This window comes from Schistocerca piceifrons, chromosome 8 (genome assembly GCF_021461385.2).
Source record: "Schistocerca piceifrons isolate TAMUIC-IGC-003096 chromosome 8, iqSchPice1.1, whole genome shotgun sequence".
In the NCBI taxonomy this organism is placed as follows: domain Eukaryota; kingdom Metazoa; phylum Arthropoda; class Insecta; order Orthoptera; family Acrididae; genus Schistocerca; species Schistocerca piceifrons.
In genome coordinates, this window is record NC_060145.1 from 316583952 (window position 1) to 316602276 (window position 18325).

General features: G+C 38.2%; 1 protein-coding gene across 1 annotated transcript in view; it reads left to right on the forward strand.

Annotated features, from left to right (window-relative positions):
- LOC124712313 (anoctamin-4-like) overlaps positions 1-18325 on the forward strand; it is a 262318-nt gene that overhangs the window by 233923 nt on the left and 10070 nt on the right. Inside the window, exon 18 of the mRNA XM_047242606.1 lies at positions 14512-14683. Within this exon, the coding sequence (XP_047098562.1) occupies positions 14512-14667 (156 nt within the window). The 3' untranslated portion in view covers positions 14668-14683. The remainder of the gene's footprint in view (positions 1-14511; positions 14684-18325) is intronic.

The following is an 18325-nucleotide window of genomic DNA, read 5'->3' on the forward strand; positions in this document are numbered from 1 at the left end:
CATGGAAAAATTTGGCCACACCATAGGTTTCAAGAAAATGTGGGCCATAAAATTAGTGACACTGCCCAACCCATCCAAAGAAAAGAGACAAGAACTCAAAACATACAACTCTAATTACTGGTAAGGGACCTGGTTGGAAATGAGGTGCACCATGTCTGCAATGGAAAAGCCAAAAGCATTGAAATCATCAAATCCGAACAAACTGTTGGTACCAGCATCATCCACTACCAGAAAAGTCAACGAACAAACCGCAGATTTATACGCAGTGGGATCTGTAAAAAATGGGGATAAGCTGCTTGTTGTAACTCACTAAACATTCAGTAACCAGAGACAGCACCAGTTTGTGAGTTTGTGAGTACTTGCACATCAGTCAGTAGGAAGTGTTGGTCCTCAGTGTTGATCAAAACTCATACTTGATTCTGTATTCTACATGACATATTGTGAGTGAGGCACTGGGCCTCTGGGACACTGACAGTCACCATGGTTCCAATAAGGCTATGCAGAACCAATCCCCTCATGAGCAGGACCCTCAGTACAAACAGTACATTTCTTCTACAGTCTGTATCATCAAGGTATCTGTGGACACATAAGCATTGGTGGATCAGAGACACAACAGGTATTCAGCAGTATTTTCAGGAAATGCTGGCCAGAGATTAGTGAAATGGCTAAAGGAATTAGAGGTGACACTTGATAGAAAAACTGGGACAACATTATGTGATTTGTCAGTTTCTGCTTTTAGTTGGACACTAGATTCAAAGACTTGTTTGAGGACGAGGAAAAGCTAAGATGCTGGAATAAATTTTAGATAGCAGTTAAGAAAACATTTGGTAATCACTAGCGGCAAGTCCATAAAACCAAAGAACAATTGAAGATCAGTGCCTAATAGTTGGAAATGACACTGTCACATATACTGATTGTTGTGGTAATGTGGCACACAATAAATATGAACACAATGGAAACCGACACTGCTTTACACTCATTGAAGGGCACAGAAAAGGGCAGCTATCAAGCAATCCTTTCAAAGGAACTTGCCACAGCAGTGGCTTCTTATAGGCGTCTCATCTTCAACCACATCTTCATAAGGGGGAGAAGCTGACAGGTATGCTGACAGGGTAGTAGCCTGCACAGTCAACAAGGTTGCCTACAAATTTTTGGTAGCAACCGCTCAAGAACATTTTTTGAGCTCTGCCTCCATGGAAAAGAGAACTGACAAAACAACCAAATAGTCTCAGCGTACAGAAGTTAACACCACGCTCATCACCAGTTGTGTTGTAATGCTAGATGCAACCAATAGTGTGGCCATTAAGAACAAATGTTTATTTATTTATCCACATTCAAGTAAACAACAAACACAAAACCAGTACAATAAGCAGTAAAACACAATCTGAGAAGGAGTAACAGCTATGACATCTTTATACACACATCAAAAAAAGTTTTGCATCACCTCGGTTCTGAGAGTTCTGGAACCTGTACAGAAAACTGGAATATAGATCAACATAAACATCATTTCTGCCCTTTTTATTGCTCACAAAAACCACGCATTTCATTTTGTACCTCCATACAGTGTGACCTTCAGAGGTGGTGGTAAAGATTGCTGTACACATCGGTACCTCTAATATCCAATAGAACATCCTCTTGCATTGATGCATACCTGTATTCGTTGTGGCATATTATCCACAAGTTCATCAATGCACTGTTGGTCAAGATTGTTCATCGCCTCAACAGCAATGTGGTGTAGATCCCTCAGAGTGGTCGGTGGGTCACGTCATCCATAAACAGCCCTTTTCAGTCCATCCCAGGCATGTTCAATAGGGTTCGTGTCTGGAGAGCATCCTGGCCACTCTAGTTGAGCGATATCGTTATCCTGAAGGAAGTCATTCATAAGATGTGCATGATAGGGGTGCGAAATATCATCCATGAAGACGAATGCCTCGCCAATATGCTGCCGATATGGTTTGCACTATCAGTCAGAGGATGGCATTCATGCATCATACAGCCATTACGGCACCTTCCATGACCACCAGCAGCATATGTCGGCCCCAAATAATGCCACTCCAAAACAGCAGAGAACCTCCACCTTGCTGCACTCGCTGGACAGTGTGTCTAAGGCATTCAGCCTGACTGGGTTGCCTCAAAATACGTCTCCAGTGATTGTCTGGTTGATGGCATATGTGGCACTCATCAGTGAAGAAAACATGATGCCAGTCCTGAGCGGTCCATTCGGCATGTTGCTGGGTCCATCTGTACCACGCTGCATGGTGTCGTGGTTGCAAAGATGGACCTCACCATGGACATCAGAAGTGAAGTTGCTCATCGTGCAGCCTATTGCTCACAGTTGAGTCATAACAGGACGTCCTGTGGCTGCACAAAAAACAGTATTCAACATGGTGGCATTGCTGTCGGGGTTCCTAAGAGCCATAATCTGTAGATAGCAGTCATACACTGCAGTAGTTGCCCTTGGGTGGCCTGAGCGATGCATGTCATTGACAGTTGCTGTCTCTCTGTATCTCCTCCATAGGACAACATCACTTTGGTTCTCTCCGAGACACCTGGACATTTCCCCTGTTGTTAGCCCCTCCTGGCACAAAGTAACAATGCAGACATGATCACACCATGGTATTGACCATCTAGGCATGGTTGAACCACAGACAACACAAGCCGTGTACCTGCTTCCTGGTGGAATGACTGGAACTGATTGGCTGTCAGACCCCCTCTGTCTAATAGACGATGCTCATGCATGGTCGTTTACATCTTTGTGTGGGTTTAGTGACACCTCTGAACAGTCAAAGGGATTGTGTTTGTGATGCAATATCCACAGTCAACGTCTATCTTCAGGTGTTCTGGGATCTGGGTTGAGGCAGAATTTTTTTTTTATGTGTGTATAATGGGGAGGTGGTGCAGTGGATTTCGTGCTGTGTGCATTGGTCTTGTGATACACCGCAGGCGGCCTCTCTTGGCCAGTCTGCATAGCTGCTGTTGGTGGACTATTTGACATGCAGTGCACTGGCAGCCTGGTGCTGTGGTTCCTATCTAGGTGTTGCCTAGACAGTTACAGCAATAACACATTGAGGCACTGGTATATGGACTGCCATCTGTTACTTTTAATTTTGTTCTTAGTCTATAATAAACTTGTTTTTTGTGTTGGGGTTTACAACATTTGAGTGTGTCACCCTGATGTCTTACAAAGAGTTTAGTACTATGGCTCAAAACAAGAAAAACTGTCCAATAAACACTGGCTCCAAAATGCATACCTTAAGGGCTGTGAACACTTGTTCAGTATAAGAGATGTGTCTCACAGTAGCAAAGAAGAACAAGTCGTCATGGCTCTGTCTATACTGCCACCTCTCAAAAATTTGGAGAGCAAGGAGCTTGCAGTAGAAGGTATTTGTTCACAGTATCTAAGATGAAGCAGTGCTCATAGATCAAAACATATGCATTTTAGAGCCCTTGTTTACAAGATTTTTATTACTTTAAATGAATGCTCCTGTCATATTTCTGAATATTGGTCATTCCTCCTGGGATAGCCTGTATACAGGGTGAATCACCTAAAGCTTACACTGCAAATATTGTGGAAATGGTAAGTGCTATTGAAGTGCAGTTTTCAAAGAATTGATTGATAGTCAAGAGCTCATATTGTTAGCCAGTAAACATAATAATACTTAAAAAGTGTGTTTTTGTGCAAATATACACATTTTTAAATGGAACAATGCCTATTGATATTAACAAACTGAAAGAGGGGTAAATTAGAATGTTAGTGGTGTTTGTTGCAGGATTCTAATGCAAGTCATTTACAAGATACCATATTTTAAGCAGTTTCCACACTGACACTTTATTGTGCCATTCAACCTGTGTAGTTGCTATGTATGATGTTGTTATGTTTGCTTACAGTGCGGTTGTGTGTTCCTTGAGTGCATTGCGACTTACTAGTCGGTTAGTGTGTGGTAATCCAAGCAGTAGGTTGCAAGTGAACAACAGGATTTACCAATGCAGAAAAAGCGGACATTCTCATTGAGTATGGAGACTGCAGGAAAACTGCAGTTCATTCTCATACAGTGTATGCAGCAAGATATCCTAATAGATGTCATCCATCTCAACAATTATTTATCAGTTTATTCATACAGTTTTTTGAAAGTGGTAGTGCAGTAGCTAGACAATGTAACAGAAGGATACAAGTGAAGGCAGAAGATGGGGAAATTAATGTTCTTGCTGCTTTTGCAGCTGATCTGCTCCCACTCAATCACATGAAGAAGTGGCATGAGTCAGGGAAGTATTCGATGCATTGTTCATTGACATAGGTTCTATCCCTATCACATCTCTCTCCATCAAGCACTGCAGGGACGTGATTATGAGAATCATGTTAACTTCTGTACATGTACATTAAGACAGGATACTCCAGATGTGTCACATATCTCATTTAGTGATGAAGCCAAATTTACCAATCATACTTAGATAAATGAACAAAACACTCACTGTTGGGCTGTTGACAATCCCTGTTGGCTTCATCAAGTGGAACGGCAGCATCCATGGAGTGTAAACGTGTGGCATGGGATAATGAACCTGTTTTTCATAGGCAGAACACTGAACACGCACAAGTATCGCATTCTCCTAGTAGATCATCTTCCACGGAAGCTATAAGACATTTTTCTGCAGACTAGGAAGAACCTGTGGTACTAACATGATGGCTATCCAGCTCATAGTGTACAAAGTACTACAGTGTGTCTTCATGAATTGTTTTCAAATCATTCGATTGGATGCAGAAGACATGTGTCTTAGCTGGCCATTCCCTGGATTTGACGCCTGTAGACTTTTTTCTGTAGGGAAAGCTGAAAGACGCTCTCTACAAGATCATACCAACTATACCGAGTGATATGTAATAGCACATTACTGAAACCTGGTTGGACATCTCTGCTGATATGCTAGCATGTGTGCAGCAGTCTTTCCATACCAGACAGGAAGAGTGTATTGCTGCTGCCGGCAGTAATTTTGAACACAACCTGTTATGGCCAATTATCTAGTTACTGGTGAGAGTCCACATAACTAGTGTAATTACTTGTGCTCCTCTTTAATGTGTGCCACAACAGGTATTATGTAAGTGTTGGTGTGGGACCTTTTTAAAATGCAATATCTTGTGGATGATTCACAATAGAATCCTGCAGCAAACACCACTGACATTCTGATTTACTCCACTTTTAGTTTGTTAATGTCAATAGGCGTTGTTCCATTTTTTTAAAAAGTGGATGTTTGAAAAAATATACACTTTCTGAGTATTATTACAACCTGTTTATTGGCTCACAATATGAGCCCCTGACTACCAATCTATCCTGTGAAAGTCACACATCAATAGCACTTTTCATTTCTGCAATATTTGTGGTGCAAGTTTTTGGTGATTCACCATGCATACACTCTTAAGACAAAAATAAATAAATAATAATGCACCATGAAGGAATTTTCTGAACGGGATGGAAATTATGTTATGTGTGTGGACAGACAAGCAAATGATTGCAATTTCAGAAAAATTGGATGATTAATTCAACAGAAAGAGCTTCTCCTCTGACCAGCACTCTCATTTGCCAGACCATATGGCAGGCAACAGTCAGGTTGGTATTCCACTGTTGTGTGTAATGTCTCCAGAAACCTCTTCAGCCTGTAATTTCATTGACTGAAGTAGTATTGCCTTCAGCGATGAGTCCACTTCGAATTGAATTCTGACGAGCAATGAAGATGTTTCTGGTGTAACCCAGGACAGCGGTAGGATAGCAACCTGAGTGTTGCCTGCCATATAGCCCGACAACCAGTAGTGATCATCTGGGGTACTAAAAAAAAAGAGATACAGGGCTGTACATGGTCCAGAATACAGGGAGACCTGTTGTGATGCTCTTATCAAAAATATATATCTCATTGTATGCTCTTTGCATAATAAATATCTCCCTGTATGATCTTTGCATACTCTAAGACAAGAAAAGGACACACTATGAAGGAATTATCTGAATGGGAAAGAAATAAATAGATCATAGCAGGACCCCATTGGTTGCCATCCCTGGCACCCTTGCAGCACAATGTTACATATCAGTGATACTCTACAACCTCTTTTGTTTTCCTTCATGGTGAGCCATCCTCGGCTTACATTTGAGCAAGACAATGCCCACCCACCCATGGTGAGAGTTTCTATTGCTTGTCTTCGTGCTTGCCATATGAACCTACCTTGGCCAGATCGCTCGCCAATTGAGAACATTTGGAGGGTTATGGGCAGGGCTCTCCATCAACTAAGAATTTTGATGATTTGATGTACCAATTGGAAAGGCTTTGGTACAATACCCCTGGGAGGACACCCAACAACTCCATCAATCAGTGCCAAGCTGAATAACTGCTTACATTAGAGGTAGAGGTGGACCAACATGTTATTGCCTTGCCCAGTTTGTGAAGCTCTGTATCTTGAATAAATCATCCAGTTCTTTTTCTGAAATTGTAATTATCTATTTGTCTGTACATGTGTATCACATCTACTGACATCTGTCCCATTTGGATAGCTCCTTCATTTTCTTTACTTTTTTTTTACCATGTCTCAGCCTACCAGCTCTCTTTTAACACCAGTATTCTGTTCAAGTACACACCAATAGTACACACATACAGCTCTATCCTATAACTTTTAAATGGAAAAATTATCCCAGCATATTATTATATGCAGTTTTGAACAGTTGGCTACACAAGAACAATGTACTGCTTATTTTTATGTGTACAAAGTTAACATGGTTTTCCTGTCAAAAGTTGTCTGCTTTGAAGCCCAGTAACTGTGATTTTGTAGTACTGACTTTTAGGCCCAGTTACTAAAATATTTAGTCATTTCTGATGTCCAGTGTGTTGAAAAATATGTTATAACCTCTTCAATGTTACCATAAAACAGTAGAGAGATGTTATTAGTGTAAATTATTGCATGGAAATTTGAAGGTTGTACAATATAATTTACATATAAGAGAAAAAGAAATAACACCAGTATTGACCCCTGCACTGAGCCCTGCATTACTGTTTCAGCCATACACTGAATGTGGATTTATCTCAGCCTATTTTGGGAATTTATATTTGTGCATTGCTTATGGCCATTTAGGTATGTTGACAGGGGCTCAAGAAATGTGAGTGTGATGTTGCACACCTTCAGTTTCTGCAAGAGAAATGAATGGCTGACTAGATTGAAAGCCTTTTTGAGACCTAAAATATGCTTGTAGCATTCTTTCTGCCATCTAGATAACTTTAGACTTTGTGTAAAAATTCTGTGATAGCTGTTGTGGTGTTGTGATCTTTCCAAAATCTGTGTTGGGTTTCTGTGAGAAAGTTGTTTTGTGTGTAAAATGCACCAAACTTTTCCCAAAATGCGGACTCAAAAATCTTACTAAATGTAAGAATCAGTGATACTGGGCTGTAGTTTGATGCTCCTTTCAAGTTCAGTGGTGAACAGAGCTTCTTTGACGCTGCCATTGATGAGCTATGTAATTAGTTTTATCCACAACATTGCTTGTCTCTTTTTCTTTTACTTTTTTCTTTTTTCAAATTTAAGGTTGGTATCTGTTATGTAGCAGTGTACCGTGTTGTGTAGTGGATCTATGTCTGCCATTGTGGTCATGATTGGGGAGATGAAATGCTTGTTAAGAAGTTTACAAACCATTTTTTAGTCTTTAGCTGATCTTTGTGTATGATATTCGTTGCTTCCCTTGCTGTGTTTCTATATATGTTACGGTATTTCTTAAAGAGATTCCAGGGGGCACAGCTTACATTTGCTGACTGCGCTATTGATTCACTGTGGACCTGTTTCCTTTGATATAGAAGTACTGATCTGAAAACTATATTTTTCTTTGAAAGTGATTTTTGAATGTGATTATATTTGTAGCAGTCTGTCTTCATTTCTGCTGAATTATTTTTGCAATTCTTTGAGGATCTACATTTAAGTAATCAATTTGCTGGCCATAATGATCAGAGAAGTTGGCTACTGAACTTAATACTTTCTCAGGTTGGCGATTCATCTGGAAAACCCGGAATTGTCAGCGAATTATATTTTACCTGGAGAAATCAGGGGAATCCCAGGGAATTTCATAAAATCTAAGGGAATTCCATGTTTTTACACAGCACTGAGTTTTATAAATCACAAATTTTAAAATATTTAATATTTCAAAATGTGTTAATTATATAAATATTATTCCACATATTATTGATGTTTAAAAAATGTGGCTAAACTACTGCTAATGGCTGGTACAAATCTCAGCTGAGAGGGAAGCAAAAGTCATTATTGAGGCTCCCCCTTCCCACTCACCATTAATTTATCAGGAGCATCTTCACACCATCTTCCTTCTCACACCGGGAATTCTTACAGATCCCCCATCCCCGTCATCCCCCTCCCTGTCCCCACCTCCTTCACTCCAAGTTTGAGTAGTCATCCTGTTTCTTCATGTTTGCTAATTATTGCAGAGTCCGTCCTACTGGCATTTTAATCTGTTACTTTGATGTTTGAAATTATTACATTTGCAAGATTATATGAGTTCAATATATTTGATAATTTTAAATTACTAATATCATAAGAATCTGCATCAGTATTTAAATCATCCAGTATTGTGAGGTCATCTGGCCCAACTTGGCGTATCTTATTGAGGCTGTTAAGAAATGATCTATTCTCCATTTCTTGGGTGATAAACACCCACAACTTTGTGTTTCAGTCGCTGCTTGTGAAGCCTTTATAATGTATCATAGTAGCAGGCAGTTCAAGTGAATTTACTCTGCAGTACTGTTCAAGAAATAACAGTTTCTTTTAACTTTAGTATGTTGATTAACATGAAGAGCTAACCCAACCTCTTTCTAATGCCACCTACAGTAGCTATTAACTAAGGAATAGCCATCTGATTTAAAGTAACTTGTTTTATCCTGCTTTAAGCCATGATCTGTTATTGCCAAGACATGTGGATTATGTTCATCCATGAAAGCCTGAACAAGTGCAATTTATTTTCTCAGTTTTGTGTGTTTAAACACATCGGATGGAATGGCTCTTTCTACTCATTTTTTACACTGTTTGTTATAGCAGGAAGACTTATTTCCATGGAACACAGGGAAAGTTTGAGACTTTTTGATATTTCCATTAAAACATTAGTTTGGTACAAGAGGAACTTCATTCACTATGTGAGTTGTCAATTCTGCTTAGGGCACTGATGGCTCTTTCTGTATTCAAGAGAGAGATGATTCACCTGGCTTGGACTGTTTTCCTCTTGTATGACTCGCAGCTGTTGGTTCTAGTGCTGATGGCAGTATTGTTATTGATGAGACTGCTGTTTTTGGTACTAATGACATTGTTCCAACACATGGGATTATGCTGTTTTCTTCCTCTCTGTTTGCAATGATTTCATTTACCTCTTTATGTATAAAGTACAAGGTGTTCATAATTAAGGTTCCAGCTTCAAAACACTGTAGAAAGAGAACCACTGCTCAGAATAATGTCAAATTTGGACAACATATTATTGACACAGGAGGACACTTCGTGAAACAAAAAAATTTAATGGGAGTTTTGTGAATAGACGGCACTGTAAGCATTGGGATATGCACACCTAAAGACATCCAGCACATGGCTGTTCCTCAGTTTGCATCTGTGATGCTCAACATGACTGTCTCCATGAAGGATCACATAGTGCTGGTAAGGTGCATGAAGGATCACATAGTGCTGGTAAGGTGCTTTTACAAGAACAGTAACTGAGCACCACTTGCCCTGCAGAAGTGCCAGACACTAATGGATGTGAGAAAGGCATTGGTCTGATGTCTGCTAAGGTTCTGTAGAAAATGATTACAATATTTGAGAAGACGGGTATACTTGCAGACAGGCACAATTAAAAGACACTTATGTAAAGCTTTCAGCCACAGCCTTGATCAGTAAAAGATGCACATACCCACACCCACACACCATTCACATGCACAAGCAAGCACACCTCACTCACACACTATCACTAGCTCCAGCATCTCAGGTCGGAATGCTGAGATGCTGGAGTTGGTGGTCGTGTGTGCATGAGGTGTGCTTGCTTGTGTGTGTGAATGGTGTGTGTGTCTCATACACTAATGAAGGCTGTGGCCAAAAGCTTTATGTAACCATCTTTTAATCTGTCTGCAACTGGACATGTCTTCTTTATGGTAAGTAGCAATTTGTCTTTTCCTAATTGTTGATATTCCTACCTGGTGTTTCGATTGTTTGAAAAGACGGGTTATTTTGTAGTGCAATATGGCAAAGGGAGGAAAGCAGTTGATTTGACATCTGTTGAAGATGTGGCCACAGCATTGCAGGGAGGATTGAGCAGTGGTGTGCAAACATGCAGTGCACAAGGAATTGCCCAAACAATGGATGTGCCTATGAATACAGTGCATAAAATCGTCCAAAATATCCTGCACTGACATACATACAAAACCATCCATGTTCAGGAGTTTCTTCCTGCCAAACTGCTAGCAAGACAAATGTTTGTTATAGAATTTCTTGCTCACATGGAAGTGGACAATGAAGAGCCATGGAACATACTGTGGACAGATGAAGCCCAATTCCATCCCCAAGGACATGTCAGTACACAGAATTGGAGAATATGGGAAACAGAAACTCCACACACCCATCAACCAGTATCACTTCATTCTGCAAAGCTGGCCACATGGTGCGAGATGACAGCATCATTTATTGTAGGGCTGTATTTTTTGAGGAGGTGTGTCTTGCAGGTCTTGTTACCTGTAACATCATTGGTAAATGCTAAGAGAGTATTTTGTGCAGCAACATCATTCCAACCACTCAACAGCATGGATGTGTGGTTAGGTTCATTTTTATGCAGGATGGCACTCATCTACACATTGCACAGTTACTGAACTGGCAGCTGCAGAGGCACTCCAAGAGTGACAGAATTATCAGCCATCATTTATCTATGGCCTGGCCGTCCCGATTACCTGGTCTTAATCTGTGAGACTTCTGGCTGTGGGGTTATCTGAAAGATGTTGTGTTCAACGATGCATTGCACAATGCTGTCTCAGTGTGATCCCCAAGACACTCTGATTTGTTGTGGAACATGCCGTTTCTTGAATTTAGCTTGTCGTTGAAAACGATGGACAGCAAATTGAACATGTCTTGCACCAGTCTCATAACAATTAGAAACCAATTTCATTTTTCTTTATATGCGGTTCTTGTCCCAGAACAATTAAAAATTGATGTCATTTTGCTTCTTATGTGGTTTTGGACAATTAAAAGTTGTATTCACTGATTACAAAAACAGGATTTATTCATCAGAATCATAGGAAATACAGCATTCTAATTGTTAGTGTACCATATGGAAGTAGCATATCTTGACGTGTTTCACAATTTGAAGTTTTTATCCATGCTGAGATTTGTAGTAAATGGTATGTGTAAGACTTACTCAAAATTTGTGTGCAATGTCCAAAAAATAAATGACCAGTCTTGATACTTATTTGAGAAATTAGAAAGAAGAGAATTGATTTTATTTTACGAAATGTAAATTTTTCTCATGAGAAATAGAGTTCTTTTGTCATAATTTCTTCTTATCGACAGCCACTAATGTTTTTATTTCTTCTGTCATGTACATCCTATATTTGTGCATCCGTTATTTTAAAGTGTCTTTAGAGTTTGAATCTGAATATGTTTCACAAAATTTCTATTTTACATGTTTTTTTTATCTTTGTACCTTCCACATCATAATAAACTGGGAATTTGAACTTGTTTGATCATGGAAGTAAACCTTCCTGCATCAGGTGTGTACAAAGTGTATACAGCAATATATAGTAAGTAGTAATAGTTCCAACATAGAAAAAAAGTTGCTATGACGACCCTGCTGTAAATTTGGCATCATTACTGCGTGATTGAATGTCACTGGTAAAATTAAAAACATATGTCATTAACCCTTTATTCTACAAATTATCTGGTTATCGTGATGGAAGGGTTGAAAATTCCTACTTAGGAAGCAGAAGCATTCATTGTAAAGCTGCCTGACAAGTAGTAACACTGTATATCTACACATGCATCTCCAGAGATACTGTGCAAATCACTGTGAAGTGGATGAAGAGGGTATTTCCCACTGTACCACCTACAAGAGGTAGACAAAAATATGCAAACACTAAAAACATAACATATTGCTGTGCTTATTATGATGTAGGAAAACAGCCTGCATTCAAAACAACTTCCAGTTATCACAGAATTGATAAATACAGGTCATTTATAGTTCTCAAGGGAATATTATACCATTCTTCCCGAAAAACAGTGGCAATTTCAGGTAATGATGATGGAGGTGGATAGTTATCAGACACCCTTCTCTCCAAAGTAGCACAAATGCTCAGTAATATTGGTATCTGGTGACTGTGGCGGTCAGTGAAGTTGCAGCAATTCTTCCTTGTGCTCCAACAATTCTTCCTTATGCTCGCAAAATCAGTCTTGTAGGATGAAAGCTGTGTGAACAGGGCTGCTTCTGTCTAGGAGCACAGCATAACCATTGGTGAACAATTATTGAATCATGGGATGAACTTGATCAACCAAAATTGCGTCATAATCCATGGCAAATAATGCAACCTTGCAGAGCAACAATGGTACCCATGGAATACCAAACTATGGCTACTCCCATCATCACCAAATCCCTGTCATGTTCACTGCTGCCAGACAGATGTAAGCTCAACGAGAATTTGGAAACCTGACCAAATAAATGACTTCCTTCCATTGTGCCATAGTCCAGGTTAAATGGCTTTGGCACTACATTTCCCTGTTACAGGCATTTACATCACTGGTATGTGATTTTGTAATTTCAGATCACCCTACAGTTCTCAGCTGGTGGAGTTCCATTTGTGTTGTATTTTTGCTGACAGTGTTCATGAGTTCTACAATGACTTTCACAGCCGTCGTCCTCTTGTTTTTCATCACAATCACCTTCAGTGGCCATCTGCCATTATCACTTGATACACAATTCCATCTCCTTTATAACTTAGTGAATGATGTTTTTCCACTTTCCCCATATGCAGTACAAATCTTTGACATGGTGTCTCTTCAAACACCAAACACTTCAGCTATCTTGGTTATGGAAGTACCCATCGTGTGAGCACCAACAAATTGCCCACATTTGACTTCATTTACCTCTGGCATAATGCAATCACAACTACACAGAACACTGTTCTGACCACAACTGACACTTGCAATGTACTGAGGCCATTGCTGTTCATAGTCAGATATGACCACACCACCTGCAGGCTCCACTAGCATCTGCATCTGCATTTGTGTTGTTCAAGCACATTTCCTTGCAATGTTTCAAGGTTCTCCTTCTTCTTGGCATCCATGGAACAGGATGACTGAATTAATTAATTACAATGGCCCCAATATGTGTGATCTATACATAATCAACATTTATAAAATATCGAGACATCTAAAATGCTACACATGCAAATATAAAGAAAGTGGTTTATACTGCTGTACTAAAATGGATGAAGTGTAAATTACCTTTTAAATCACCTCTTGGGTATTCTATTGAAATGTACACAATGAACTATTGTGGCTTCTTATAAATTAATTGCTTAATAACTGATTCAGCAAACAAAAAAATTGTTTTTATGTAATTGACATATTGGCTGCCCATACCAGCAGTACAGAATATTGCTGAAATAAACTAATATTCATATTTCAGCTGTTTACATGTATATGGGAAACAGTTCTCAATGTTGGTCATAAATAAGTCCAAGAAACTACACCATTTATTAACTAAAAAGGACTTTGTTATTAATTAATGCAATATTGTACCTTATTATTACAGCCACTTCATCCTCTCTTTTCATTTTGGTGATACTCCATATGTGATCTATATTTGCAAGTTCAAAACTAGTTTCCTTATGAATTATGTATAATTTCTCTTCATATTCAGTGATTTTAAGTCTCTGCTTAACTGAAGTACACTGAAGAGACCTCAAAAGCATGTATATTATGTAATTGGATAGAGAAAAACTCCACTCGCCAAGTGGCAGCAGGAGAACACACATATAAAGGTATTAAAATTTGCACGTTTTTGGAGCCAGTGGCTGGCAGGTGGGTTGAAGGGGAAGGGAGAGGGATGAAGGAAAAGGAGTGGTGATCTTTAGGAAATGGAGAGAGTTTGGAAAAGTCACTCAGTATGCCAGGTCAAGGGAGACATATCAGATGGGAGAAAGAAAGACTGAATGTTGAGGACTGCGCTGTTTGAGATTTGAAAACCTGAGAGCTTAGTGGTGCAAGATAGGATAGTATGCAAGACAGAGTTCATTCCCCAAGCACCATGCACTGGATAATAAGAGCAGAAAGCCCTTATGTGTGTTCTGCTGCTGCCGCTTTGTAAGTAGATTTTTGTCTGTACAGTTAAATTCTATTTTCAAAAATTGATTCTTTACAAAAGCTTCTATGATTTTCATAGTTTTTGCTTAATTTGATTTACACGTAAGATACAAAACAAATTCATCACTATAGGTACTGAATTACATTATCTTTGCTACATGTTTCAGCATATTGTGTTCATACTAACAGGATTGCTAGCTTATATCATTCCTGACACATCACGGACAGTGAGGCAACTACAGCAAAGAGAGAGAATAGTAATAATGGAAAGACTTGCTAGTATCTCTAGACAAGGGAGAGAAGAAAACAACACACAGTCATAGCAGCAGAAACTATTACGTGAGTGATATAAAATTTTCAGAGTTGATGTCTGACCAAATCTAAAGAAACATAATGAAGTTACCTACAGTCTATCTGTTGTTACTTTTCAGAGCACAAAATCTTTATGATCTCTGAATTTTGCCTCTAGGTATAATATAGATAAAAGTATATTATATTATTAATTTTATTAAGTAGTTTCAAAAAGTCTTTTGATCTCTCTTCTTCTAAACACACAAAGAATATTTTCAGAATTAATATTTGTCTCTGCACCAGAGTGTGCCTGTTTTGAAACTTCCTGACAGATTAAAAATGTGTGCCTGGCCACAATTCAAACTCAAAATCTAGTCTTTTCATGTGCAACTGAGCACACAGTTTTAATTTGTTAGTAAGTCCCAGAACAGCACATGCTCTACTACAGAGTGAAAGATTCTTTCTGGAAACAAAACCAAAAGCTGTGGGTAGGCCAACTGTGTGTAATATCCTTTCTTCCATGAGTGATGATCTATGTCTACTGTTGAGGTATGCAGGAGAGCTTCATATTTGAATGAGTGAATGTGGAATTGGGGATGTAGCAGATTGGAATGAGTAGAATTGCAATTGGAATGATAGAATTGCAAGGTACATGAACTGAGTGCTCAGAAGTGCTTGTTAAAAGAATGACAGAAAGTATCTTGAGGAATACTTGTTAAAAGAACGACTGAAATTATCTTGAGGAATACTTGCAACTGTTTCCCCTAATGAAATAAAACACCAACAAGCTAATGAAGATAGATTATATCAAAAAGTGACTGCAGTTGGCAAGTGAAAAAAAGTATATATGAACACTATTTCATGTTCTTTGAGTATTAGAAATTTCTTAAATAAAAATAAAAAACTTTTATCATCATAATAAAATGATGGGGAAATGGATCTCATGTAAATTTTTGTACAAAATAGAACATAACTGGAAAATAATAGATATTGAACAAATATAAGTGGGGACATGCAAGCTGCTACCACACGAATTTGGAAATAGTGCAAACATGCAAAGTAATTCTATGTCAGTGTAGATGATACAAATTAGGCAACTTCTAATCTTGACCAATAGAGGGATAATGTATGTGTAATAGCACCATAAACAGTGATTCACTCTGAATATTTTGAGACAAATTATACGAAGATATTACACAGGAGGTGCATAAAGTAGACCATTTAGATTCACAATTAATTTCTCTCCTAAATATTATCCTGTGGCATTTCTGTCCTTCGTTTCCCTAAATGAGGTGGGGGAGTGGAGATTCAGTTGGAAGATGTGCAGGTGGTAAGAGGATATTGTTGATAAGTGGGGTAAAAATCTTATGTGAGAAAGAGGATCAGTAATGAAAAATTTCACTTAGTATCACATAAAATATATTGTTCATGTATGAAAATAAAGATTGAGAACTGCCAAAAATGAATAAAATATTGAACAACAGAAGAGTCTAAAAATAGAAAAAAATAATAGACAACAGAGAGAAAAACACTTCATCATTGAGTTTGATTGGTGATAGTGATATAGATCATGTTGCGAAAAAAGTATTTTACATTTACTTTTTTTTCCAAAGATATTCAGTCGTACTGCAAGTTTATGGTTGACATTCTGGTAGTGAAAGCTGAACACTCTCAATTTGGTGTGTCCCAAGTGACCTATTCATCAGTGAGGCCAATGTTGCCAGTGATGGGATTGTTGATGATTGAGAGACTCACTTCATTTAGATTTGTATGTAACTATAGTACTCAGCTGGTCTCAATAACAACATTTGGGCCATTATAACAACACAAAAGAATGCTCCATAGTTTAATTGAATTATGAATGGCTGTTCCAAGAGGATGAAGAAAATGGTAAGCATGGTAAACACTATCTCAGGAATGACATAAGAAGAACATTAATTTTTTAGCAGTTTTTTGTGTGCTGTCTATGATACAATACAATTCTTATAATTATGCAGAACTTACTGTTTATGCATGTAATGACTAATTTGCTAAGATATTAAAGCTCACTCCATCTTTCTGAAATTGTAAGGTAATCCTATATACCAACTGATAACACAAAGAGCAGCTAAAGAAGAAATGCTGTTTTCATTATGAAGATACAAACATCTGTGGAAAAAATAGGAAATTTGACAAAGGAGACCACAATATGATAGAGGGATGGGGAATTTAAACACAGAAAAATACAATATAATTTTAGATCAGGTCTTCACTCTGGACTGAGTATTCTTCTGGCACCCACTTCGAAACTGTCTAGAATTTCAAGCTTAGTAGCTTCACAGGAAATGTCTTATCTACTTAAAGGTTATTGAAATGCAACTCTATGCAATTGAGGGAAAAAAATTCACTGTGAGAAAGGAGGCAGTTGATAGAATAAAAGTATTAGCTGTAGTGGCTCACTCTCTTGATTATTGTTTCAGGCATATACCTACTAAGAGAAAATTGAGGAATGAAAAATTTATACATCCATGAATCTAAGTAAATGATGTTATTTAACTTCACATTATAAAAAAGAAAATTTTATAATTTTTGTGTATTTACTTATTTCATATCCTGGTGATCCATGTTGTGAATATATGACAGGATATGGAACAAGTCAGTTTTACAATCTGTTGCGGTTATTACAAAACTATCTATGGTGTTAAATATGTAGTACTAACCAATTTCATATTAATGTACAACATAGGTTATAGTGTAGAAAAATACAGTATTTATATATGCTTCCAATAACAAATAAATATGCACACAGATAAGGTTGTGGGATTGTATATGAGTATTACAGATTCATGATTACTGTAAGTTATGGTTTAGGAACTTTTCTATGATGCAGAATGACTCTTGCATTGTGAACTGCCTTGAGTTCTTTTAAGATAAGAGTGAGATAACTCATCATCCACTAGAGGTGGAGAAGGTATTAGAAATTGTACAGCCACTGACATGGATTCCCTTCTGTACCATATTCAGGTTTGTATGCTAATAGCACCAGTACAGAGAAGGAGATTAGTGATCATGATGTCATTATAGCAACTATGGTTACAAAGTTAATAAATCAGTTAAGAAGGCTGGGAGAGTGTTTCTGGTAGGAAGAGCAGATAAGCAGTTGTTAGTCTCCCATTTCGATAGTGAACTGACATCTCTTAGTTCCAGTAAGATAGACATAAAGAAATCACAAGCAAAGTTTAAACAGGTTGTAAATTTTGGTCAGGTGATCTATATGCTTTGTGAGTGGATTAAGGATGGAAAAGATCCACAATAGTGTAACAACAGAAATTTGGGAAATGATGAGAAAGCAAGGACTGTTGCAGTCTCAGTTCAAATGAGGAGGCACAAATTGAAACAAGCAAAGGTTAATAGAGATTCATGTGTCTGTGACAGCATGTATGTGGAGCATACAACAACTATCATATCATACCTTATCAAAAGATCTGGCTGAGAATCCAAGAAAATTCTGGTCATGCATAAAATTGCTAAGTGGGTCTAAAGCTTCCATCCAATCACTCATTCAACAGTCTGGTGTGGTAGTTGAAGACTGCAAAATGAAAGCCAATGTTTTAAATCTCGCATTTAAGAAATCGTTCACATAGGAGAATCATACACATATACTGTTATTTGACCATCAAACAGACTCCCGAATAGATGATATAGCAATAA